Source organism: Phacochoerus africanus, chromosome 3, assembly GCF_016906955.1.
Source record: "Phacochoerus africanus isolate WHEZ1 chromosome 3, ROS_Pafr_v1, whole genome shotgun sequence".
Taxonomy (NCBI): domain Eukaryota; kingdom Metazoa; phylum Chordata; class Mammalia; order Artiodactyla; family Suidae; genus Phacochoerus; species Phacochoerus africanus.
In genome coordinates, this window is record NC_062546.1 from 88898266 (window position 1) to 88925643 (window position 27378).

The 27378-nt window shown below is 48.5% G+C and overlaps 1 protein-coding gene and 1 pseudogene across 1 annotated transcript in view; one reads left to right on the forward strand and one right to left on the reverse strand.

Moving 5' to 3' along the window:
- Positions 1 to 26203, forward strand: part of MARCO (macrophage receptor with collagenous structure) — a 38626-nt gene extending 12423 nt beyond the window's left edge. The window contains exons 2-13 of the mRNA XM_047772103.1: positions 2949 to 3050; positions 4228 to 4440; positions 5790 to 5834; positions 11020 to 11118; positions 11226 to 11261; positions 11734 to 11832; positions 11925 to 11987; positions 22147 to 22191; positions 23104 to 23202; positions 23725 to 23769; positions 24561 to 24737; positions 25917 to 26203. Coding sequence (XP_047628059.1) covers positions 2949 to 3050; positions 4228 to 4440; positions 5790 to 5834; positions 11020 to 11118; positions 11226 to 11261; positions 11734 to 11832; positions 11925 to 11987; positions 22147 to 22191; positions 23104 to 23202; positions 23725 to 23769; positions 24561 to 24737; positions 25917 to 26047 — 1154 coding nt within the window. The 3' untranslated portion in view covers positions 26048 to 26203. The remainder of the gene's footprint in view (positions 1 to 2948; positions 3051 to 4227; positions 4441 to 5789; positions 5835 to 11019; positions 11119 to 11225; positions 11262 to 11733; positions 11833 to 11924; positions 11988 to 22146; positions 22192 to 23103; positions 23203 to 23724; positions 23770 to 24560; positions 24738 to 25916) is intronic.
- LOC125123015 (40S ribosomal protein S24-like) lies at positions 1916 to 2383 on the reverse strand (annotated as a pseudogene).
- Positions 26204 to 27378: the final 1175 nt, after the last annotated feature.

The window sequence follows — 27378 nt, forward strand, 5'->3', positions numbered from 1 at the left end:
GAAGCCATATTTCTACTGTGAGTCAGACAACAGGACTGTCAAATTTCTATAACTGGCTTTCCTAAAATTTTCAACCAGAATTGCCATATTTTACTCCAGGAAAGCTCGTTCTTATTCAAATGAGTATTTTTTTTTATCATTCTCTTATCTCAAGTAACTCTTTGTCATTGGTCAAATCCAATCCAGAGTAGGTATTTTCTTTGCAGTTTCTTCTTACCACTAAGAGATGAAGTGATCAGCATAGGGGTCAAGAATTTATCAGATCCTCTGTTTTGTACAGAGTGAGTTAGACAAAGTCCACAGACTTGAAGTCCCCAGTTTCTAAAATACTTTGCCACAATGCCAAGTAATAGCTCTGAATTAAAAAGCATCTGGGCCTGATCTATTCTCATCATACTACCATGTCCACTTTCCCCTTCATCATCCTTACTCAAATGTCTTGCACCATCCTCCTACTATCCAGTTTGAAAATATCTTTATATCTCCAATGTTGACCCTCACCCCACCTCTGACCTCTATAGTACCTATACCTCTGAAGCATAGTTCATCTCTCTATTCCCATTATGTGTTATGTTTCATCATGTTTAGTGCTGTTTATGAGATTTTATTCACCACCCAACACCTTCTGTCAAATGCAAGACTTCCCTTGTGTGTTATCCTTACCGTGATGATTGTATGGATACTGAGGTCCTAAATTGCATTCACAATACTCTCTTATCACTTCTAAACTGGCAGCATTCAACTCTGTCCATGTTTAGCATCTAAATCTCAACAACCACTCATTTCTCCATTCATCTAGCCAGCCATCATCTTCCCAGCATACCTAAGAAACTTCCAGGCCATCTGGAAGAGATTGAGACATAGACACAGTCCAGGGTGCTCAGTGCCACAGTGGAAGAAAACACAGAGTGATGTGGGAATTAGAGAAGGGTCCACCCAGCACAGGGGAGCCAGAAAATCTATCTTGGAGCAGGAAAACTCCACTGTTCTCCCAAAGGAGAAGAACTAGTTCTGCTGAAAGAAGGAGGGGAGGCTGGGTATTCAGAGAAGATATGCTGCCTGAAGTCAGAAAGGTGTAAGCAGAGTGGTCCAGCCTGACCATTGCTCTACCTGGAGGTGTGGCATGGAGTTTCCATAGGAGATCTGGATGGCATCCAGGCTTCATGTACCAGGCAGGAGCTGTTTGTCCTAAAGGCAGTGAGTCACCATTAAAGAGCTGAAGGCAAGGAGACAACTTGACCAGGTTGTATGTTCGAGAGCTCACTCAGGCTGCCAAGTCAGCCCAGACTCTGAAGGTGCATGGTGGAGACACCCTGTGCTAGACTGAGCCTCACCACATGTCTTAAAGGAATATGAGGCAGCTGCAAAATAAATAGTTAAATTTCTACTGAGGAAACTAGAAGGGTAAATCATTCATTGCAGAAAGCAAGCTTCTGTAAATGATATGCAATATGTAATTGTAATATGATGTTATTAATATATTATTAGTGTAAAATTAAAAGAAAAAAACCAAGTCTACCTAGGAGTATATGGGTTTGTAAATTTCTGAGAGAAATGTGGAGTGGGAGGAAGGCCACACCCCAGAATGCTAACACAGCTTACTTCAATGGGTTAGGACCTCCGGAGGTTAATTGCAAGATTATTTATTCTTGCAATGCTCTCCATATTGTTTGACAAATTGTATTAAGCGTGTTTTGCTTTTTAAAAAAATTACATGTAGAAATTCCTAGTTTATTTATTTTCCTTTATTTTTTTCTTTTTCTGCCTCCCCAAGGCACATGGATTTCCCAGGGATCAAAACCAAGCCACAGTTGCAACTTACACCACAGCTATAACAACACCAGATCTCAGATCCTTTAACCCACTATGCCTGGCAGGAATCGAACCTGCATCCTGGTGCTGCAGAGACATCACCCATCCCATTAATCCTCTCACGAAAAACCTGGACAATCACCACAAACATAGTCACTGCAGAGTCTTTACTCTTTTTTGCAAGTGCCAACCTTGGTCTTTGCAGTGCCCCTGACTTTCTTCATTCTGTTCTTTTTTTCTTTTTTTTTCCCTGATGTTTTCCTGAGGTCTTTTTCTTCTCATACAAGCCATGTCTTACAAACCTGTGTCTGGGCTAATTTTTCTTTGTGTAATTCAAGGCATCCTAAATCAGACCAAAGCCAGTTGCCTTGCCACCACCAAAATGGGTTTTGAATCCAAACATAAATATGATATCTGGTGTGTCTTGTACATTTGGTTATTTTTTTCCTGAATTTCTGTTTTAGGGTACTGTTGCCTTCCCAGGGTGAAGGACATGGATGACTGTTTGTTTCCACTCAAGTAGTCAGCTGGTCATGAACTTCCTGGTCCCAATAGTTACTGTGTCATTCATGATGGCGGCTGGTCTTCAAACAGCCAGGGAGGAAAAGAGCAAGACTGTTTTACTTTAAAATTAAAACATCTAAAGAAAAAGAAAAAAAGCCCTGGACAAAATCTCTAAATCTTGTCTTAGAACCTTTCTTCCACTGGATTTCCACCGTCCCAAAACTCACTCATTGCCATCTTCCTGGAGTTTTGAAATTGAAATATGTTAATTCATTAACTCATCTGATGAGCTTCTACTGAGCACCCCCTTTGGCCAGGGACCCTGCTGAGACTTGGACAGCAAGTAAGGCCCACATAATACCAGTTTAAGGACTGTGCTCCTCCAGGCAAGGATATGTGTGTGGTGGTTTTTCACGCAGCCACACAAATGAGGGATCCATAATGGCATTTCTTGCCTTGTGGCAAGAAGGAAGATCAAGGGGAAGATGTGGGGGTCATGGGCCTTTGTGTCTTTCCCCTCCTGGGACCTCCGAAGGAGCCCCCTGCTCACAAAGAGAGGGTTCAGAAACGAGCCGGGGTTCCCTGCTCTCCACACTCTGCAGCAGCCACCTTCTGCCCCGGTTGCCTTTCAGAGTCAAAGCCCAAGAAAAGAATTGGGATGAACTGGTTCATGTTCCTGGTGGTCATCTACCTGATTCTGCTCACCGTGGGCACCGGGATGCTGGTGGTGACAGGTAAAAGCATCTTGGTCCTGTCTGGTCCCTCCTAGCATGACATTGTAGTCCCACCAGACACAGGGCTCAAGTTCAGAGGAGGGTCCTGAGGTCACTGATGCCCACATGCTGGTAGAGAGTTCCCACTATCTGAGTGGCCACAGTGGTGGGGGGAGGGAAGAGGAAGCAGAGAGGGGAGTGTGTGTGGTGTGTGTGTGTGTGTGTGTGTGTGTGTGTGTGTGTGTGCTGGGGGTGCAGGGAGAGGATAGGGGGAGGGAGGAGAGAGAGAGAGAGACTGCACCTGTGTGTGTGTGTTTGTCTAAGGCAGTGAAAGATGCAGTGATTTCACACATCCTATTCATCTCACATCAATGATTCCCAACCTCTGAGTGGGAAGAAGTTTTGTTGATCAGAGCATTTTGTTGTTTTTTTTTAATTTTATTATGATTTTTATTTTTTCCATTATAGCTGGTTTACAATGTTCTGTCAATTTTCTACTGTACAGAAAGGTGACCCAGTCACACATACATGTATACATTCTTTTTTCTTACATTATTATGCTCCATCATAGGTGACTAGATATAGTTCCCAGTGCTATACAGCAGGATCTCATTGCTTATCCATTCCAATGGCAATAGTTTGCATTAACCCCAAATTCCCAGTCTATCCCACTCCCTCCCCTTCTCCCTTAGCAATCACAAGTCTCTTCTCCATGCCCATGATTTTATTGATCAGACCATTTCATTTTAACATGATTTTACTTCCAAAGTGCTCCCAGTCCAAATGGTTAGGTCATGAAATAGTTCCACCAGTAGACAGTGAAGTCACTCAAGATTGTCATGTTCCCAGTTGTCATAAACACATGTCACATGCATATTAGGCCCGACCAGCATCTTAGTGGCCATGCATTCGCACCCAGAACATGCACAAAGCCCTTAACTGCATGAAGGTTGATCTTGGGTGCAGTGGGTACACATGCCATGCAGGTCTGTTCTGTGAAGGTGTGATGTACTCCTGAGTGTGGTGTTCACACATGTAAGATGCAAAGTTCTGTGCTCATGCTAGATCCTCACCTGAAACATGAGTTTGCCCTATTCAGGAATTACAGGGTCCTGCACATATGACACAGAATGCCCAGTTGCCTCGGGCTTGAATGAGGTCCCTGAGAGGGTGCTATGGGGGTGGGGTGGGTGTTCAGTTCTGAAATTGCAGGAGCAGCTCCGGGCCCTGGTGATCTACCCTCACAATGAAACGCTGGCCACGGAGGGGAGCTGGTCCTCTTTCCTCCAGAGCATCCCTCCCCCAGCTGGGGATGCACCGAGACTGCAAATCCTCCAAACCCAGCTCACCCAGCTCTGCGCCAGGCAGGAGCAGTTACTGAGACGGGTGGACAACTGTACTCAGATCCCAGGTTGGCCCCTCCCCCCTGGGATGGGACTCCTCAGAGGTCATGGGAAAGGGGGAGCCACTTGTGAGTGGGCAAGGGGGTCTTTGGACCTGAATCCCTTTCTTTGGCAAGGGGGGGTTCCCAGATCCTGGCCTAGTATGAGACCCTGGGGGTGAAGGCCATATAGGGTGGGCATGAAGTGACAGACACCCTGGGTGGCTGCAGACAGATCTCTGGGAGACAGTGGGATTGGGAACCTAGGAACCAAGGACCCTGTCCAAGAAGAGTGTGACCTCCAAGAGCCTGGGTCTGGAGCAACCAGCCCAAGGCCCAATTGATCCAAAATGTGTGGGAGGGCAAATAGGATACAGGGCTGGAGGAGTCTCAGGACCACTCCCAAGCAGCCGACTAACACTGGCCCATGGCTGGAGGGAGTAAGGGTGGGCATCAGGCCAGTGCAGCCAGCATGTGGACCTCGGAGGGAAGAGAACCTGCCCTTATAGAAGAGACCCCTGAGAGCTCCTTGGTCCTCCCACCACATGAGGACACAACAGGAGGTGGCAGTCTGCCACATGGAAGAGACTCTTCCTGGGAATATAGCCGTCAGGCCCCTGATCTTGGGCTTCCAACCTCCAGAACTCTGAGAAGTGAATTTCTGCTGGTTAAGCCCCCCAGCCTGTGCTGTTTGGTTAAAGCAGCCAAATGCACTAAGGCAGGACGAGGAGCCCTGTCCCTCCCACCAGAGTCATTGTGAGACCGCAGAGCAGCCCTGGAAAGGGAGTGTTCCTAAGTGGGTGGCGGCAGTAAGAAGTGCCATTTTTCAGAGCCTGGGCATGCTTTCTGTGGTGGTCTCCACATGGTGACTTCAGGAGAGCCCCAAGCAAGCAACTAGCATGTGGATCCCTATTCACTGACAAGGAAGCTGACCCTCCCAACAATGAAATGACGTGCCTGGGATCACCCAGCTAAAAGGCAGTGCTACTGTTTGAACCCATGTCTGTCTGACTCGGCCCCACTCATCATCCCTCAGCATCTGCAAAACTGTGTTTTGCCGGCTGGGCCTTGAGCTTCTTGTGGGAAGGAGCTCTGTCTTTTCATACAGTTGGGCTGGTCCTTGGTGCCCAGTAATACTTTGTTGAGTAAATGATACTGGGAGTGGCACTGTCACCTCACCTTGTTGCCTGATGCATTGGTGCCTCTGCTTCTCTTCCTCAGGTCTTTCAGGTCTAAAGGGCCCCAGGGTGTACCTGCACCAGAAGAGAAGGGGGGCCTGGATGGGAGGGAGGCACAGAGAATGCCCTCTGTCTACCAGCCCCATAATCATTTTTCTCCTTCTTGTCCAGTCAACATTGTGAATTCTGTTTCCTTTCTAGGCCCCCCAGGTCCCCAAGGCCCACCAGGAATCAAGGGAGAGACAGGTAAGCAGGGGCTGGGTGTGTATACCAGCACCCACAGCAGGTTTTCTTGTAGCAGCCTCAGAGGACTGCAGGAACACACCCACCAGAGTCTGAACACCCGGGGTGGGGGGGGTCTGTGTGTGAGGGAGGCCAGGCAGGGTGAGACCCAAGATGGGCTAGGGATGCTAGGAAGTGCCTGCATCCCAGGGAGGGCACCCAGGTGTGGACTCCAATCTCCTCCTTGGTACTTGGAGTACAAGCCTGTGAGCATCACTGGGGAGAGTCCAGCTCATTGGTCCAGACTCCACATTCTGACACATCTGCCTTCCCCATGCATGGACAGGCTCTGGGACCTTGGGAGGTTTCTTGTATCTTTCTTAGTCTCAGTTTCTTTGTCTGTAACATGGGAATGAGAGTGCTTCAGAGGGTGACTAGGAGGTTGAAGATAATGATTCAAAGCCCATGATTGTCTCCCTCTTTTAGGCTACCCAGCTGTCTTACAAATGGCCACAGCATGTCTGGGTCAGAGAACGTGGGAGCTCGGCTGCCTCCCAGGGGAAGGACCCATTGCTGTTACAGTCCACTCTGTTCTCCACTTAGACCCTCCAAACTACAGTCCCTGAAGCGTAAAGCTGCAAAGACAAACACAACTAGAGAGAGAGCAGAATGAGATGGTTTGCAGAGGGAGGGGGAAATGAACCAGCTGACAGCCTCTAAGCCTCCAGGCCACTGAACAGAAAGAAAAACATCATCACTTACAGACAGGACATGTGTTAAGAGGGAAACTCTTTCTAGAGAAACTAATTTTTGGAAAGAATTTCACAGAAGGGAAATCCCAAAAAGTCTAGTGTTCTAAGTCTCCAGCAGGGTTTTTCTGGGGAGATTTTCAGCTGAGCAAACAGTAGGAGGAGAGTTTGTGGTACAAAGAGGGACACACACAAGCACTCACAGATTTATGCAATACAATCACGAACGATCACACTCGTGCACTTGCTCACACGAGCATACGCACTCACCACTCCAGGCACGAACTTACATTCATACTTAGCCTTTGGAGCCAGAGCCAAGCAAGGTTACCCAGAAGATGTCGAGTGGCCAGGCATCCCGGGAGCTCAGCTGTGGTCCCTTCTGCCCAGGCAAGCAAAGGACAGGAATGGGCCATCTAAGGGCAAAGTGAGGGGGGACAATTTCCTGCCAGGCAAGTAGGGACTCAGGCAGTGCTGGGAGCTCCAAGAAGAAGATAAGACACTGAAGGAGGGCCTGAGGTGGGCCTGTGGAAGGAGGGGAGAGTTGCTGGAACGACGACAAAGGGTTGATTCCAGAAGAAGGACTTCAGACATCTAGGCTCCTCCCTCAATGGCAAGTGCCATCTCTAAAGCAGTGTTTCTCAGGTTATGGACCATGGAGAAGAACCATCTGAGGTGCCTGGTCAAAATGCAGATCTGGGAGTTCCTGCTGTGGCTCTGTAGGTTAAGAGCCTGACCAGTGTCCAAGCTGGGCTCACTTGTGAGTTAAGGATCCAGTGTTGCCAAAAGCCATGGTGTAAGTCATGGATTCAACTGGGATCTGGTGTTGCTGTGGCTGTGGCATAGGCTGGTGGCTGTAGCTCTGATTTGACCCCTAGCCTGGGAACTTCCATGTGCCACAGGTGCAGCCCTTAAAAGCAAAAAAAAAAAAAAAAAAGAGAGAGACAGAGAGAAAAAGAGATGCAGGTCTGTGCCTTAGAGACCCTGGAGTGTTCTGATCCTGGAGGCATAGGGACACATTCTGGGAAGCATTGCCCTAGCCCTCTGACTGAACCAACCTCATACTCCCAGTCTCTTGGCCCCTTGGTGGCTCCTCAGAGTGGCTCTGTGAGGTAGTAGGGAGGCTGAGGACTCTGGAGTTGTAGGCTCTGTTGCCATACCTGCTCTGTGCCACTTCACCTGTGTAACTAGACACATCATTTGGCCAGCTGAGATTTAATTTTTTTCATTTCAGAAAAGAATGACAATTACATTAAAATAGTAATAATTGGAGTTCCCATTGCAGTGCAGTGGAAACGAATCTGACTAGGGACCATGAGGTTGCGGGCTTGATCCCTGGCTTCCCTCAGCGGTTCAGGGATCCAGTGTTGCCATGAGCTGTGGTGTAGGTCACAGACGCAACTCAGATCTGGCATTGCTGTGGCTGTGGCATAGACCAGCGGCTACAGCTCCAATTAGACCCCTAGCTCGGGACCCTCCATATGCCATGGGTGCAGCCCTAAAAAGACACTAAAAAGACAAAAAGATGGAATGCTCATACTAATTATAAAAACTAAAAAAAAAAGTAACAATTAAATTATACATGTTTTTCAGGGCGGTCATAGGGGTTAGAGATCACATTTTCAAACTCTGCCACATGGCAGGTAGCGTTAGTGATCCTGTAAGTTAGAAAGGTAAGGGAATCCTTTCCAAGATCAGACAGATCTGGGTTCTAGCGTGGCTCACTAGCTGTGTGACCTTGGGTAGATGACTTCACCTCTCTGAGCCTCAATTTACTCACCTATGAAAGAAGGATAATAAAAGCAACTTTTATTTTTCTTTTTACAGCCACCTGCGGCATATGGAAGTTCCTGGACCAGGGTTTCAATTGGGGCTGCAGCTGCTGGCCTACACCACAGCCACAGCAACACCAGATCAGAGCCATATCTGTGACCTATGCTTCAGCTTAATCCTATGCTATGCCAGATCCTTAACGTACTGAGCGAGGCCAGGGATCGAACCTGCATCCTCACAGACATAATGCTGTGCCCTTAACCCACTGAGCCACAATGGGGACTCCAATAATAGAAACTTTTAATGATGACTGATTACAACAGGAATATAAGGTATATGGGATGTGTGATACTGTACCTGGTGAAGAGGAACTATTTCTATGATAAAAAACTGAGGGAGCCGGCCTCCAGGAAGAGAATCTTTACAGGGATGTGTCAACTATTCTCAAATATTAGGCAGGATCTCATGGAAGAGAAAATAGACTTGCTTTCAGTGGTAGCCAGCTGAATAATGAGGGCCAACCAGCAAAGGTTTCAGCAGAATGAATTATGCTGAGGTAAGGGAGGGACAACCTGTTAAGACTAGGACCTCCCCACAATGAAATGAGCAGATGAAGGGGTAGGGAAGAGGGGCTGCAAAAATTCTCCTTGGCTGGACTGAAGGAGAATTCACCTTCCACCAGGAAGACAGAGGGACAATTGACCTCTGAGGTGGCCCTCGACAATTCTCCTGGCGCTGGGAAGGGAGGTCCAGGCTTTCTCAAGGGGATCCCGTCAGCCCCAGAGAGGGGATGACAGCCAGGCCTTTGCCCTTTAGACTCTGCCCCTGGGGTCTGGGCCACACTGCTTCCCATCCCACACTCACCTGTGGCCACACCCAGACTCAGGCCTGGAAATGCTGGGGCCAGCAAGGGGAAATGCATTGGTTTCACATCTTCAGAAATCAGGGCTCTAACCTACCCCTCCTCTTCCCAAATTTCCTTGCCCAAGATCACCAGATCTCTCTTTACCCACTGCTTGCCCCAGGCACTGCCTGCAGATGGGGCCAGCGGACCAGGTGAGACCTGACTCAGCCATATTTAGGTTTTCTGCTCTTTGTCCCAGCAGATGGGTAATGCCAGGTGGTGAGGTGCCAGGGGATACATTTGTTTCCCTCACTCCACCTTTAGCTGTGATGATGGGAAGGTTCTGAAGTCAGGCGTAGATGTGACTCCTCAGCTGGTGCCAGGCTCTGGTCCTTTCACCGGTACTGCTCTGCTTCCCCAGGTTTCCCCCTTTGATGGAGGCATGAAAGTCACAGATTCAGGCCCAGACCGGTCACAAGACCCCTCATACAGCCACACAATTACCTTAATGCAATGACTCTGGCCAGCCCCAAGCAATAGGGAACCAACAAGGAGTTCGCATCATGGCAGAGTGAAAACGAATCCAACTAGTACCCATGAGGATAAGGGTTCCATCCCTGGCTTCGCTCAGTGGGTCAGGGATCCAGCATTGCCGTGAGATGAGGTTCGGATGTATCCCACGTTGCTGTGGCTGTGGTATAGGCCGGCAGCTGTAGCTCGGATTCAACCCCTAGCCTGGGAACTTCCACATGCCACGGGTGCAGCCCTAAAAAGCAAAAAAATCAAAAAAAAAAAAAAAACAAAAAACAAAACAAAAACAAAAACAAGACACCAACAAATCCCTCTAGGGAAATAATTCCTAGCCTCTTCTCACAAGTGCCTTTTGGCCCCTCTGCTCATGTGGACACCTAAGGTCACTCAAACTTTTGACCCAGAGAGCCCCGAATGACAGTGGCTTCTTTCCCTCCACTCCAGATGACTTTGTCTACTTTCCTAACCTAAGGGTACCAGAAGAGCCTGGCACCCTTCTGAGTCCTCTCCAGCTCTGAAATCTTAAAAATCACAGAATAGAGACTTTAACCAAATTCTATCCCAACCAGTCAGTCCTGGCACCTGAGGGAGTAGCTTGGGGTGGGACTCTGCTGATGATGAAATGTTAATGGCTTCCTAATCCCGTGGGACAGCTGGCAAGTTTGGGAAGGGCTGCCAGGCCCTGCCTGGGAGGAGCCTCCCTTGATTGGTATGCGCTGAGCAGTGGCAGAGAGGAGGAGGGAGTGACAGAGGACCGAGGAGAGGACGGACAAGGGTGAGCCTGGAATGCTGATGACAAGTGGAAAATTTGAAACCTTGGGCACCAGGAAAGCCTGTGGCTGAACCTCTGGGGGCATAAGTGCTGCTGCAATGTTTTTCTTTCCATCAATGCTTCAAAGCTTCTATTCTCAGCACCTGGGATCTGCTTTCTGGAATATTCAGATTTAAGTTTGGGAAGTTTGAAAAAACAATTCCCCAAATGCAGACACTCAGATAAGCTGGTCAATGCTGGTTGAGCCCTGGGCTGTGGTCCATCCTCTAGGGACTGGGGCACTGACCAGGGCTCTGAGAGTACCGAAGCCCATCCTCCAGGCTGGGCCACCTCGGCCACATTTCAGGAGTTGGTGTCTTGTCTCTGGAGCAAGGTGGTGTGCTTTTGGAGAGCAGCCACTGTATCTTCCACTCTGGGCACCAAGGAGGAGTCCAAGGAGTCTGAGTTGGGAATTTGGGTGAGACGGGCAGTGTCAGAGTTGGACGTGGCAGCCAGGTTTGCCCTCATCCCATGTCTGACTGCAACTTCTTGGTTTTTCAGGAAGAAAAGGAGACATGGGCATGAAAGGGGACATGGGGCTCATGGGACCCCCCGGAGCCCAGGGGCATAAAGGTGACTTGGGGATGCCCGGGTCCCCAGGTAAGAGTCTGCTCTGTCAGGTCCGTTGACCTGTGGGTATTCCCCTTTTTTTCTGGTCCACTGAGCTAGAGGGGAAAAAGATCACTAAAAGTCTCTCTGTGTTTTAGGTGTGGCTGGAGTTCCTGGACTCAAAGGAGATCAAGGTAAGAACTGGGAATCTGGGCATCATTCCAGCTACCACTGTTCCTGACTTTACTATCTTTTATTTCATAGTATTAAGCCAGAGCCTCTAGGGTTTCATAAAACTTGGTGCCTCCTAAGAGGACAGAGCAATATGTAGAGGAAAGCCTAATCGATTTTTTTTTTTTTGAGCTTTGCTCCACTCTGCTGCCCAGTGGTGCGAAGCACTCACAGAATTCCTAGTAAGTCCATAAGCCCCAAACCCTACATCAGTGAATGGAAAATAAATAAATAAATAAATAAATTGCTGAGACTTTAATTTTCCTCCCACTAATAGGGCTAGTTCAAGGCTTCTAAAGAGAGATCTCCTTTAAGCTGTACGTGGGGCATTTAAAGTGTTAAGCAATTCATGTGTCACTGCAGAGAACAGAGGTGTATTGAAGGGGTAGGCAGCCAGGCCCTCTGCCAGCCTTTCACTCATGACTTAACTTTCAGGACAGCCTGGAACCAGGGGTCTTCCAGGCCTTCCAGGAGCTGCGGGATCCCCTGGTGCCAAGGGTGAGCCTGGCAGCCCTGGCCTCACTGGGCCAACAGGTGAGCTTATGGGTCCTGTGGTGAGTTTGGGAGTGAGGTCTGAAGATCCACCCAGTCCAGCCCTGACACCCTCTATGGCATCTGTTGTCCAGGACCAGCAGGGAGTCCCGGGAGTCCAGGAGCCGAAGGCTTGAAAGGAAGCAAGGGGGACACAGGTAACAGAGGGTGTGGGTAGGTGGGTGGGTGGACTTGCTGGGTGTCAGGAGGATGAGGGGAGGACTACTTCCCAGCAGGCTCACCAGAAAGAGAAAGAGGGTCTCCTGTGCTCTGGCATCTGTTAGTACATTTTCCTCTGCCAGAATCCTTTCAGTCCAAGGCCCTGAGGCTACCCTTTCTCTGCCCAGAGTCCGTGAAAGGCCTTGAACATCATGACCAAGCTTTCATTGTCAAAGAGGAGAGCAGGGCAGCTCACCTGCAGTGTCTCCTGGTCTGCCTTCCAGCTGCGTGCATAAGGTCCACTCTCTCCCACTGACCTGCCGTAGGCCTCAAAGGTCAGGGCTCTGGATTCAGGCAGCAGGTGTCAATAAACCCGTTCTTGCACATTTTCCCAGCGGGGCCAAAGTCTGAGAGGAATGACCCACAGTAACAAACTCACAGAGACTAATATATAAACCATCGTGCAAACTTAGTCAAGGTTATTTATAAACTATCGCCTCAATTTAGTGTAGGTTATAAACCGTCATGCCAATGTGGTCTACTTTATAAACCACTGTGCTAATTTTCTCTAGTCATTCAGTGAGCTCAGACATCTTCAATGGTCTAGAAAGGCTGGTCTACTGTGTTGGGTACTGGACCCCGGTAGCACATAAGACCTGGTTCCTGCCTCAGACATGCAGACTGGTACAAGAGACAAGCATTCTGTGGGTTTTGCATGGAGAAGTGCCACATGCCATTTAGAAAGCCAGGTGCAGGCCAGGAGGTGTTGTGGCCAGTGCAGGGTTGTGAGAAAGGGCTGTGCTGTGGACTGTCCGTTGCAGCCCCTTCTCTGCCAGAGCAGAAGGTCATGCTTGAGGTAGACAACCTGGATGCCTTCACCTCAGAGCCATGCTAGAAACCCACACCAGGGGCAGGCCCTCTCCATTTTCATTGATAAAGTGGTCAACTGATTGAGAGTTCCTGTTATGGCTCAATGGAAACGAACCCAACTAGTATCCACAAGTATGCAGGTTCCATCTTCGGCCTCGCTCAGTGGGTTAAGGATCCAGCGTTGCCGTGAGCTATGGTGTCGGTCACAGATGAGGCTCAGATACGGTGTTGCTGTGGCTGTGGTGTAAGCTGGCAGCTAGAGCTTCAATTCAACCCCTAGCCTGGCAACTTCCATACGCTGCAGGTATGGCCCTAAAAAGTAAAAAAAAAAAAAAAAAAGTGGTCAACTGACTGATTGATTCATTAAACAAATAAAAAAGTTCTGTTCAATGCTCCAGGTTCACAGTGGTTCCTATTGGGGGTAGCAAAAGGCAGAGCAGTACAGAGGCATGGAGGAGATGGAGCTGAGGCTTGGAGGCTGCATAGAGCTCATCCATATGGAGGAGGGGAAGGCAAGTCTGGAGAGGGCACAGAGCAGGCACAGTTGGTGAGGGGCGTGATGGAGGGCTCTGTAGGTTGGTGTCCCTGAAGTCAAGTCTGCGGTGTGATGGAGGCTCAGGAGCTCTAGTCAGAGGGGTGGGCTGGGCCCCTTCCTGAGACTTGCTCTCTGAAATCTTTGAGGTTTCCCTCAAGCTTGTCAGGATCCATGGCCCAGGCAACTCCTATGCTGGCTGTCTTTTCAATCCATCCAGCCTTGAAACTGACCTCCTTTTCATGGATGGTGGATCAGTACCATCAGAGGTGCTGCTGCCTGATGCCATGGAGATGCCACCTGAAGGCCACCAGCAAGGTCTTGCATTCCATATGGGAGTGGTTGTCAGGGGTTCCTGATTTGTTGCCTGCCTCTTTCTGATCTGATTCTTCTATTTTCCCTTACCCCAGATCTTCAGGGTCTGACCCTGAGGCCTGAGACTGTCTTGCCCCTGAGTGTTATTCTGGGCTTCATGGAGATGTTGGCTTTTCTCCCTCAGTTATAAACTGGGAGAACCTCTGCCCTGCACCACCATTGTCAGACTAATGATTCTTTTTTATTTATTTATTTATTTTTTGCCTTTTTGCTATTTCTTTGGATGGCTTCTGTGGCATATGGAGGTTCCCAGGCTAGGGGTCTAATTGGAGCTGTAGCCGCTGGCCCATGCCAGAGCCACAGCAACATGGGATCCGAGCCGCGTCTGCAACCTACACCACAGCTCACGGCAACGCTGGATCCTTAACCCACTGAGCAAGGGCAGGGACCAAACCCGCAACCTCATGGTTCCTAGTCGGATTTGTTAACCACTGCGCCACGACGGGAACTCCTAATGATTCTTTTTTAAAAAAAATTTTATAACAGTCGATCTGCAATGTTCTGTCAATTTATGCTGTACAGCAAAGTGACCCAGTCATATATATATATATATACACATTTTTTTTTTTGCCTTTTTAGGGCTGTAACTGCAACATATGAAGGTTCCCAGGCTAGAGGTCAAATCAGAGCTCTAGCTCCTGGCCTACACCACAGCCACAGCAATGCCAGATCCAAGCTGCTTCTGCGGTCTACACAACAGCTCACAGCACTGGATCCTTAACCCACTGGTTGAGGTCAGGGATCGAACCTGCATCCTCACGGATTCTAGTCAGATTCATTTCCGCTGAGCCATGATGGGAATTCCAATATATTTACATTCTTTTTCTCACATTATCCTACATCATGTTCCACCACAAGAGACTAGATATAGTTTCCTGTGCTACACAGTAGGATCTCATTGCTTATCCACTCCAAATGCAATAGTTTGCATCTACTAACCCTAAACTCCCAGTCCATGCCACTTCCTCCCTCTCCTCCTTGGCAAATACAAGTGTGTTCATCATGTCCATGAGTTTGTTTCTTTTCTATAGATAGGCTCATTTAGTGCCATATATTAGATTCCAGATATAAATGATATTATATGGTGTTTGTCTTTCTCCTTCTGACTTACTTCACTTAGTATGAGAGTCTCTAGTTGTATCCCTGTTGCTGCGAATGGCATTATTTTGTTCTATTTTATGGCTGAGTAGTATTCCATTATGTATATATACCACATCTTCTTAATCCATTCTTCTGTAGATGGACATTTGGGTTGTTTCCATGTCTTGGCTATTGTGAATAGGGCTGAAGCAAGAGTATTGGAGAAAAAGCATTGTTTTGCTCACAAGGGGCACTGTGCTTCCATGGTCTGAGGGTGGGGAGTCTTGCCTGCACCTGTGTCCTGGGAGGATTTGCATAATAAGAGCAGCTCCCAATTAGGAGTATTTTCAACCCTAATTAGAGCTGCTTCACAGAAAGAGGTGCAGAGTGGGTCAAAAGGAAGGCCTGGCTGGCAAAGCTCAGGCCTCATCCATTTTACTTCCCCCTACTGTCTTCCTCCCCAGGCAGCCCCAAGGTATCTCTGCCACCATCAGGGCCCTCTGATAAGCAACACCTTCTCTCTCTACCCAAGTCCTAGAAGAATCAGAGCAGCTTCTTCCAGTCTTAGGAAACATGGAGCCCTCAGACCCTGCTATGTCTCCTTATTATTTACTCAAGATCTTACTCTCCTTTTTTTTAAATAGCCACACCAGAGGCATATGGAAGTTCCCCAGGCCAGGGATTGAATCCAAGCTGCAGCTGTGACCTACTCTGCAGTTATAGCAATGGTGGATCCTTTAACCCACTGTATTGGGCTGGGGATTGAACCTGAGTCTCCACAGCCACTCAACCCACTGCAGTCAGGTTCTTAACCCACTGTGCTACCGCAGGAACTCCCTCACCCCTATTTTAGCACAGACACATTTGGCCCACAGTCAGAACCATTTTATTTCCATTAACGAGCCTGTGCACATCTGTGGAGCACCATTAGAGGAATATCCATTAATCAGTCCTGGTGAATACCAACCAGGCATATTCTAAAGGCTGTTCCTTAATCCTGGCTGCTCAGCTAGACATGGTGAATTACTTTCATCTGGGGCATGTGATGATTACAACTTATCCCAAGTTGCATAGGTTTCTCACTCAAATACAAATGTTTGTCTTGATTAAGTAGCTGATAGTCCTCTCAGGAGGGAATTCCCATAGGACCCTGGTTATAGCCAGGGCTGTACACCATCCTGAGGTCATAGATTCATGAACTTTTGGAGAGGTCAGATTTCCGAGGTGGGAGAAGGAAAGGTGGGGTGATTGGGAGCCAGATCTTCCCACTGCAGAAGATAATGCATAGTTTTCAGTATTAGGATGTTGGTACTCCCCAAACCAGAGATACTGTGGCATTTGTTCAGTTTCAATTATATCAAGCCAGTCTTCAAACAGAAGCATTTTCCGTTTTGTAAATAAAATCATTAATCTCACAAGAGACTATCTAGCTTCCTGGGATGAAAACAGAGAAATTACAGGGCATTGGATTGACCTAGGTAACAGCTAGATCTCATTATTGTGCATTCATTACCAAACGTAAGAGGTCTGTTTATTATTAACGATGCCTCTGAGCCAGCACTGCGCTTGGAGCTTTACTCCCATGATCTTAGGTCCTCTCCCCACACAACTGAGTTTCATCATCCCTACCTGACAGCTCAGGAAGCAAAGGCTCCCAGAGGGTAAGAGCTTTCCTCAGGCTTTCACAGTTAATATACACTGAATTCAGAAGTTAATCCCAAAGTCTAAGCCCAAAATTGTGCTTTTCTAAATTTTGTCGCATAGAATAACATAGAGTGTAGGATTCAAAGAAATCAGAATCGCTCAAACCTCTTACACCTCTGGTAGATGAGTAAATCCTGGCTTAGCTGGCAAATCTTCCTGCTGTCGTGGAGTCTCACTAACTGCACTCCAACCCATTCTGGTGGAATGTTTCCCCTTGTTCACAACCCATGAGAAAAAGGAGCCTTCTCAGACTAAAGACGGCGAGGAGGAGACTCCTTCCATTCGGCTGGGAAGTCAGACTGCATAGTTTATTGAAGATCATTAACACCCAGAAGAACTTTCTCTAATGGTAGTTTCCTGCATCATTCAGAAAATAAGGTTTTGGGAGTTCCCATTGTGGCTCAAAGGTAATGAACCTGCCTAGTATCCACAAGGATGCGGGTTCAATCCCTGGACTCGCTCAGTGTGTTAAGGATCTGGTGTTACTGTGAGCTGTAGTGTAGGTCACAGACACAGCTCAGATCTGGCAGCCGTGGCTGTGGCGTGGACTGGCAGCTTCAGCTCTGATTCGACCACCAGCCTGGGAACATCCATATGCTGCAGGAGTGGGGCTAAATAGACAAAAAGAAAAAAAAAAAAGAAGGAAAGAAAGAAAGGAAATAAGGTTTCATAAACCCTCCAAAACTTAGTTTTTTCTAACCTTTGATCTTTCAAATGACTGCAAAATAAATCATTTAATTTTGGGAGAAAACTGAAAAAAAAAAAAAAAAAACTCCACAGAAACACAACAAAACCAGTTTTAGCTCTAAATCTCTTAGCCATTTTGGAAAGTTTGTTTGGAAATGAGGAAGGGCTCAATTCAACTTGTAATCATGGCATTTTTCTTTTTCTACCTTTCCCATCTTCCTGAAATGATGTGAGAGGCAGCCAAAACAGTTAAGCTCCCAAAAACCGATCAGATCAGAAATTCTACATCTCAACAGACTTCATGTCTAAAATAGAACAAGGATCTGAATTTTCTATGTCCTTTTATTTTTCTCTTGAGGCAAAGCCAAAGGGGAAATAACCTGAAATCACGTTTCTCCTCTGTATTTTAAGGTTTTTTTTTTTTACTTTAAAGATAAGCAGCAAAGAATAATCCATAATAGAAATTAAGCCCTATACCATGAATTCCCTAAGTATCGAGTTAGTCCAAGACTTTATTATATGCTACCTAACTCATAATGAACTCATATTACTTGTCACTTAGACTTTTCCTCATTTTCCTCAAAATTTCTTAGAGACATCTGCAGAAATCTACGTGGGTCCCAATTTTGGGTGCCCTACCTCCTATCTTCCTTCTTGCCACACAGCTCAATTTGTAAGCTATTAAATTAATCCTAAATTGGCCAGGCTGTACTTAGCCTGTAAGTCAGGATGGTACTAAGGAAGTTTCCATCAAAGGAGACCTGCCCATCACCTTGGACTTGCCGACCAGCTAGGTGACAGTGGGTAGGGACATCATCCCAGGGCCTCAGTTTCCTCCTCTGTGGAGTGTAAGGAGAGGTCTAGAATTTGGCCAATTTTCCAGCACGCTGGGTTGGAAACAGGCAATTTTCTTTCCAAGCAGGGATGTTCTAAGATTTTAGAACATTGGCCGAACATAAAACAATAGGAAGGCCTGTGCTTTCTAACTAAACTCTTTTCTTGGAAGAAAATCATTTCTCTAAATAAGCACCTTGCCAGTAAACACTTTGGGCCCTTTCGGCTTGATGCTCTGTGATACTCAGGGACTCCCAATTTGCTTGTGGTTAAGAGGACCACGACATTTGTTCCCTCCCACTGTACATTTACAACATGCACCTCTAGACCCTAGCTTTCATCCATGTCTCCTTCTCCCCGATCCAATCAGGGTGGGCCGGTGGTGTTTGAGGAGAAAACCAACATCCATTATATGCATCTCACAGGGCGTTTTATCAACGGCCAAGGCATAGAGGGAGAGCTCAGAATGGGGCAGGGCTGTGAGTTCCTCAGAGTCAGGAAGACTCCTTGGAGGAGGCAGGCTGTGAATTAACTGGTTCCTGAAGATTGAGTGAGATATCTTCAGGGAAGTGGTTACTCAAACCATGGTTCCTGGGCCAGCAGCACCAGCAATGCCTGGAAACTTGTTAAAAGTGCTGTGCTAGAGTTCCCTTTGTGGCTCAGTGAATAATGAAGCCAACCAGTATCCATGAGGATGCAGGTTCAATTCCTGGCATTGCTCAGTGGTTAGGATCTGTTGTTGCCATGAGATGCAATGTAGGTCGAGGACAAGGCTCAGATCTTGCATTATTGTGGGTGTGTTGTAGACCAGCAGCTGCAGCTCTGATTCAACCCTTAGCCTGGGGACTTCCACATGCCGTGGGCACAGTCCTAAAAGAAACCAAAACAAAAAAACTGCAGTGTCTCGGAGCCCCAACCTAGATGCAGTGAATCAGCAACTCTGATGGAGGGTGGGGGGAGTGGCTTAGCAAACTATTTTCTAACAAACCCTGTGCAGGTGATTCTGGGGCTCACTCTAGTTTGACTACTCATTGTGGAGTCAGGGGTGGCCCAAGGCCACTGAGAGGCTTTGGAACCAGGCAGACAATCCAAGTGAAATTCCAGGAAGGAGGGAGCTGGCATAGCTGGAGGAACACTGGCAGCCGAGGTGCCCAGTAGGAGGACAACCCTGGGTCCCAACCCCAACCACACCATTCTCTCCCTGTGTTACCTGGGACAAATCATCTGGAGTCTCTGAGTGTGGACTTTCTCCTCTGTAAAGAAGGAAATGACAGGACCTTGAAGGGTAGCTTACAGTGCCTGCATAGTGCAGGCTGCAGCAGATGCCAAGTCCCCAGAGGTGAGGGGCTGGAGGGAGGGTGTGAGAAATAAAGTGGGGGAGGGTCAGGCCAAGGGGACCATGGACCTGGTGAACAGGGACTTCTCTAGGGCTCCTGTCTGTATAGGGCATTTGTCGTTCGGTGCTTTAGAGAGGAGCACTTCTTTGGCAGGGGTGGAGGAGGGAGGCAATATGGGGAGACCACTGTGCCAGGTATCCCTGCACCTTGCTTCTAGGGACAGGGCACTTAGAGATTTGTGCAATATGGCACCCTTTAGGATACGAAGGAGAGGGTCAAGAGTCCAGATATGGACCATTTTTCTATTTAACAACCAAAGACGTGTTTCTGAATGTGGCTGAGGAGCTTAGGACTCTGGAGTTGCTGTCATGGCTCAGTGGTTAGCAAACCCGACTAGCACCCATGAGCACGCGGGTTCTATCCCTGACCTCTCTCAGTGGCTTAAGGATCCAGCGTTGCTGTGAGCTGTGGTGTAGGTTGCAGGTGTGGCTTGGATCCCGCGTTGCTGTGGCTCTAGCATAGGCCAGTGGCTACAGTTCCGATTGGACCCCTACCTTGGGAGCCTCTATATGCCACGGGTGTGGCCCTAAAAGACAAAAAAGACAAAAAAAAGAAAAAGAAACAAACAAACAAACTTAGGACTCCCTAAGCTTGTAACCTGCAGTTCAGATGCAGGTGAGCATAAAGGATACATCAGCCACCTCTGCTGGGCCACCTAAAGTCAACAGCAAACATTGGGGTGGGCTTGCTCAGCAGCAAGGCTGGAGCTCACACAGGGGCTTCAGCCCCAGAACCCCAGACAATCCCCACTGGAGGAGAGACACACACGTGCAACAGAGCCCCTGGGGTGCTTGGGGCACCACTGGCCAGATGTGGGGATCAGTGCTTGACACAGACTTCATTTCAGTCTCACAACCACTCCTGGAGGCAGCCAGGAGACTCAGGGAGAGGGAACATGGCTCAAGGTCACAGAGGCAGACACAAGCCCAGGCTGTCTGACTGGCCACTGTGCTGCCTTGGGAGGAAGTGCATTATCCATGGGTGAGGCCAGAGAAGGCTGCTTAGCAGGTTTCACAGGTTGCTGAAGTTCTCCTGGGGACCGAAGGGGTCAGGCTTTCCAAAGAGAGGGTCCAGGGTGGACACAGGTTTCCCAGGATGAGCTGGGGCCTGCCTGGCTTGTGCCCAACTCAAAGGTCCCTCCAGCTTTTGGAAGAAGCTCTCTGAGCCTCAATCTGGTCCTCATCCCCACAATGAGGGGCAGAACTAGTTGCCCTCTCAGATCCAGGTGTTCCTACCTCTCTTGGCCCAGGCCTGCAGTAGTGCTTCCTAGCTGTTAGCCCTCTGACCCTCCTCCCCAGGCAGCACCCAGCCTCCGATGAGCCATGTGAAAAGCTGCTGGGAGCAGGATTTCCCTTGCTCATTATTCCAAGAAAGGATCCTGAAGTGGCCTGCCCTCCACTGAGCACATAGTAAGTGCTCAGCAAAGTCAAGAATTGAAGTGGGAGGCAGGAACTTCTCCCAGGCAACTGTCAGTGAGGGTAACTAAGGTCCTTGTGGTTTCTGGTGATCATCAAACCAATGCATCTTTGGTTAAACCTGGGCTGGCGCCATGAGAGGGACAACAGTGAAGCACATAGTGGAAGTGCATTCCCATTGTTACCTTCTAGTAATTGTTACTTTTCAGTCAATAATGAGCTTTCATTTCCCTGAGTCTTTGCAAATGTCTTGGAGAGTCCTGTTTCTCTGAGATAAAATCAATATTGGCACTTCAAATTGAGAGACCATGATGTTGTAAACCAAGAAATTGTTGTCCCACAGTGACCCAGCATGGTGCCAGGAACAGTGGCCCTTCCATGTAAATTAGTGATAAAGAGATGAATGGGAGGAAGGAAGGAAGCGGGGAGAAGGGAAGGAAGGAAGGAACTCTCACATTAGAACTGTGAATAGGTGGAGTTCCCGCTATGGCGGCAGTAACGAACCTGACTAGTATACATGAGGTCCAGATTCCATCCCTGTTCCCCACTCAGTGGGTTAAAGATCCAGCATTGCCGTGAGCTGTGGTGTAGGTCTCAGACATGGCTCAGCTCCCTCATCACTGTGGCTGTGGTGTAGGCTGGCAGCTGCAGCTCAGATTCAACCCCTAGCCTGGGAACTTCCATATGCCTCGGATGCAGCCCTAAAAAAAAGGTAAAAAGAACTGCAAATAGGACTATCACCAATAATGGCAGTGATGACTTTTCCATTTTCTGGCCGTAAAACCCTTTATCCACATGACTCTTTAGCTACACTTGGGGGCCACAATGAAATCCACCAATAAATGCTATGGAGTCTATGGTGGATGAACACCTCCAAAGCTCCTGGTGGCCACTGATTCCCCTCCACAGTCTTTTAGAAATAAAAATTATTATCAAAGTATTACTCAATTGTTTTCCAATAAAATGCAACAGAAAGGAATGGGATTGAATTTAGACACCAAGTCAGGTTGTCTGGGGTCTGTCTGCCTGTCTGTATAATCCAGATTTTGATCCAATACATTTCAATTTCACCCCAACACGCGTCCCCATTTATCTGCAGCCTGTCTCCTTTTATGCTCCACTAAAGAGGCTTTAAACAATCGTGGAGAACCAATGTACCTTTCCTACTGCATTAATCAGACAAAAGGTAGAGGTTGTCTAAGATTAAAAGTGTCTAATATCTAAGTTTTATTATCTTCTCCTCTTTTCTGTATTTTGATCTTAGGACTTCAAGGACAGAAAGGAACAAAAGGAGAATCAGGATTTCCAGGTAAAGGGCCAGCCTCATTTTAATTTCTCGGAATGATCACTGGAAAGGCTTGTGCTCCAAGGTCAAGTCTTATGGACCCTGAAATCACAGCAGTAACCTTCCTCCAGAGTGGCCTGGACCAAGCTGGTCTGAGGCTGAGACTCCAGGGCTGGGTCCCTCCAGCCTCAGATTCTTCTTCTTCCGATGGGGAGGGGGTAGAGAGAGGGGCAGGGGCTGAGAGTGTGAAGGGTAAAGAAGGATGGGAGAGCTGCCCCCTGGTGGTGGTGTCAGGCTGCACAGCGGCCCTGGGAGCTGGGCCACCTTCATCTCTAGTTCCCAGTTGGTTGCCTTGCCTCCATCTTCCTGTCCACATCTGCTTCCATCCCTCTCCATCCTCCCTTTAGCCCTTAAGCCCTACCCCCACCCCTCCTGCTGCCTCTCACAGAATATCATTACCATCCCCCATGGCCCCGCCCTTATCTGTGGTTGGTTACTGTGCTCTACCGGTGGCATTTCTAATCTCTCCTGCCTAACCCAAGCAGACACAGCAAAACTCCTCAGACACATTTCCTGAGCAGCCTTTCTTCCTCCTGAGCTGGATGTTCTATTCCTATTCTAATTTATTGAAGGAGAAATTGAAGCCTGGAAATGTTCTAGCAAATTCTCCCAGAAAGGCTAGAACTTCCACACAATTATTTAGTCCATGAGGATCAACAGACTTGGAATCCTGGTGGCTATTTTCACCTGCACATCCTCAACCAGAGTTTACCTGGCTGTAGGATGATCTGGGCAGCACCCCACCCCTGTCCCAGGCCCACCATCTAAACAGCTGTTGATAGGGGTGGGGGTGGGAAACTCATTCACTAAATACTCTCGGTCCCCCTTGGGAAGCAGAGCAGAGCATCTGATGGCGATGGTTTCTCTCCTCTCCAGGCCCTGCAGGTCTGAAGGGAGAGAAGGGAAGCCGAGGCCTGGAAGGCTCCAGGGGTGCCCCTGGACTAGGTGGCCAAAAGGGAGAGCCCGGAGCCAAAGGTAAGGCCTCTGTTTCTGATCTGAGGGTTCTAGGAGAGGCCTGCTGTAAGGGGTTGGGAGTTCTCAGAACCAGAAGGGTGGAGGCTTAGTGGTACTATGCCCTGTTCTGGGCTTGCCCTCAGCACTGAGCTTACAGACATAAGGCACAGCCTGAACTGTAAGAGGAAGGCAGGTGACCATGTCTGGTACCACACCCAGGCAGGCCCTGCCACTGCACAGGCTCTGACACTGACCAGAGGAAAGGCCTTCCACTCCATGTCTCTTAAATGTCCCTCTCTAACCAGCTTCAACCCCTCCTGCTGTAGCTCAGGCCCATCTCTTCTTGCTCAACCATGGGGGCCCATGGCACATCCAGCCCCGATGATGCCAGGTGGCTGGCAAAGCTGGGGGTCAGAGAAGAGAGTCTGACACCCCCACCACTCCACCCTTCTCCCCACACCCCTTCCCCACTGCTGGCAAAGGAGGGCAAGGGGGTCCTGGCTTGTTTTCCCTCCAACTGTGTGGTTTTTCTCCTTATGACAGGATCTTCTGGGCTACAGGGAGCAAAGGGAGCAAAGGGTGAAAAAGGTAATTACTATTCCTGTTCTTTTTAATTTCTTTCTTTTTTTTTGCTTTTGTTTTTGTTTTTTTTAAGTTCACACCTGCAGCACATGAAGGTTCCCGGACCAGGGGTCCAGTTGGAGCTATAGCCACTGGCCTATGCCACAGCCAGAGCAACATCACATCCGAGGCACATCTGTGACCTACACCACAGTTTACGGCAACGCTGGATCCTTAACCCACTGGGCAAGACCAAGTATCAAACCTGCGTCCTCATGGATGCTAGTCAGATTTGTTTCCGTTGAGCCACGATGGGAACTCTTATTCCTGTTCTTTTTAATGTATGCTTTAGAGGCTACTCTGTGCCTGAAAGTTACAAATGTGCTGGGGAGAGGCCTTGGTTTTCAGAGATTCCTCATTCTGGAGAAAAGCTAATGGGTTTGACCTTTGAATAAGACTGCACATAGCTTGAAGACACAGACAATGGTTTCCTTCCTTTCTTCCTTCCTTCCCTTCCTCCTTCCTTCCTTCTCCTTTTTTTCCTCCATAGCAGAAGGCAAAACTTGTGAGTTGGATGTGTAAGGCTAGCTGCAGAAGAACCTGTCACTATGGTCTCACACCTACAGACCCAGGGACATGGAGGCCACTGGCCAGAGGGTGCTGCTGTCACCATGTGGGACCTTCCCAGTTCTGGACAGCCAAGCAGGAGGTTTCTTTTCCCTAACTACACAGCTTCAAAAACCGAAAAGGCAGAACCCGTATCCACACAAAGTGGCCAGGCTGCTTCCCTCACCTCTCCCATGTGTTTTGTCGCCCAGGTGAATCCATGCTGTCTGTCAGGATTATCGGCTCTAGGAACCAAGGCCGAGCTGAAATTTTCTATAGCGGTGTCTGGGGGACAATTTGTGATGATGACTGGGACAATTCGGATGCCACCGTCTTCTGCCGCATGCTGGGTTACTCCTCAGGAAGTGCCGTTTACAATGTGGGAGGAGGTAAGTGACTCCCTGACCAGGACCCTCTTTCCTGGAGGAACTGACGTGGGCTTTCTCTCCCTGGTAGGTTGTTGGCACCCTTTGGTTGCAAGTGGCTCAGTGTGGCTTGGTTAAAAGAAAAGAATTGGTCCAAGCCACTGAAAAATTCTGTAGCTCAGGGCCCCGGGTTTGCATCCTTCTAGCTTGAAAGCCCCAGGAAAAAGAAGGCTCTCTTCCCGAAGGGACAGCAAAAGCTTGGTCGGGCCATTGTCTGTCCACCCCCGAAGCCAGAAGGTCACCTGCCCAAGGGTGTTTGTGAGGGACGCTCTCTGAAGGATGGCTGAGGGCCTAGAGCTGGGAGAACAGAGAAGAGACGGGGCGAGCAAATACAATGGGCATTCTGGCTCTTTGGAACCAGGAGGCCTGGCTTTGATCATCTTTAAGGAGAAAGTGTGAAGGGAAGAGAAAATGAATCAGAGCAGGGACTTCCTGAGATCAGTGTCGGAAAAATGTCCATGGGGTGCCAGACACTCAGTTATGTCTTACAGCAAAAGTTTAGACTTTTAATAAAAGAGTTAACCCTCTAGTCTGAGATGGTTTCTTTGGCCCTGAAGGCTGACCTTAGCAGGAACACTAAGCCAGTTTCTCCTGCTCCTACCCCCAAAATATTCTCTGCTCTTATCCCTCCCTCCCCCAAAAGTACATACCTACTTTTAAATCTGAGTCCAGTTGGATTATAAAATCCCATTAGAATACACATTCTCCTCACACAGGTTAAGCCTATATCGATTGTCCCACTGTAGTATAAATAAATTATCGGGATCAAATAATTCAGGAAGTCCTCTGAGCTCTTGATCTGAAATCCGTAATATTAGAAGGAAGGGAGCTTGAGGAAGGTTTGAATCCCTATGTAACCAGGGGATTGGCCTGGTTACAAAGGTGTTTGAGGAAGAGACTAACACTGGGCAACCCCCAGGAGGAGATTTCAAATCATGTTCAGACTACATATTAAATACTTGGATGAGATTTCTGTCAAAGGGTAGAAAGCAGATCGGAGGCAGAGTCATCTTGCAAGCAGAGCAGCTATCAGCACTGGGCGGATGTGGGAGAAATCGGTGGACGCCCCCTGAGGACAGATGAGCCAGGCTGCTTGGACCTCAATTCCACATTCCTCTCCCCTCTCACTTTCTCTGTGTCTAGGCACTGGGACCATCTGGCTGGACAATGTGGCATGTAAAGGGAGCGAATTTACCCTGTGGGACTGCAGCAAGAATACCTGGGGATCTCACAATTGCAACCACAATGAGGATGCAGGCGTGAACTGCAGCTGACCCCACAGCCGACACCACTCTGTCCCTCAGGTGTCTGCAGCCCAGACTCAGCCCTGTGCTTTCTTGGATCTCCCTGGGGGTGGCTGAGCAGCCCCTGGGGGTGGGCTCCGCTAATAAAGCTCTAAGCTAATAAAGCTCAAAGCGCTATCTGACACCGCCCTGGGCTGTGGCTGAAATCACTAGCTGGCCCCTCCCACCCCTTAGGGATACTTGCACTCACTGCTTCTAGTGTTTTATTCAGTCCTCACACCCCTACCCCACTGCACACAGGGACAGTGGAGTGTCAACTCAGAGCCAGGGGAGGGTGAGGGGACAAGGGACCAAAATGTGATGGTTCACCTGTAGTCAGATTTAGTCATGATCAGCCCTTCAATCATTCAGATGTAGCACTTCTGCAGCTGCCAGCGCTCCCTCCAGCAAATGAAGAGGCCCATGATGTTGGCATCAGGTTGTATGGAAAATAGAAATTGTACTTTTAAGCATGAAAATGTGTCTCGTTAGGATGTGAGCTCCATGAATGCAGGAATTTTCGTCCTCTCCTGAGCCCCTACAGGGCTCCATAAATTAATATTTATGTAATGAATGACTGAATTAAACCAGGAAGGTAGAGCAGCTCATCATCTCTGAGAAACGCCTTGTCCCCTTTGCAGTCTCCCCCGGGATGACGGGATGACGTGTATTCCAAGTGTGGTCACACACCCCACCCCCACTCCTCCAGGTGTAAATGGTTCAGGGTAGTGTGAAATCCAGAGCGTCCAGTGCACCTATGACAGGATGTGACTCTGAGGCATCTTCATTCACACTTGACCTGTAAGGAGCTTAGCCTTGGGGCATTAGCAGAATTGCCCAGGGTCACAGTTTGAACCCAGGAGGAACAGTAGAAGGCCTGGGGATGGAGTGGAGATCTCAGGGCTTCCTCCCTCAAGAGCTCAACCAGCCGCCTAGGACCCAATACATGCGTGCTTTCTGGTTTTAGAGGCTGCAGCGGCTCAATCAGTGCAGGTATCAAGGCTGAGGGCGCCCTTGATGGGGAGAGGGGGGTGGATGGGGCTTTGAAAGCTGGATGTTTTTCTTTTTTTTTTCTTTTTCTTTCTTTCTTTTTTTTTTTTTTTTTTTTTGCTTTTTACGGCCACACCCACAGCATATAGAAGTTTCCAGGCTAGGGGTTGAATTGCAGCTACAGCTGCCAGCCTGCCCCACCGCCACAGCAACGCCAGATCCGAGCCTCGTCTGTGACCACAGATCATGGCAACGCCGGATCCTTAACCCACTGACCGAGGCCAGGGATCGAACCCACGTCCTCATGGATACTAGTTGGGTTCGTTAACCGC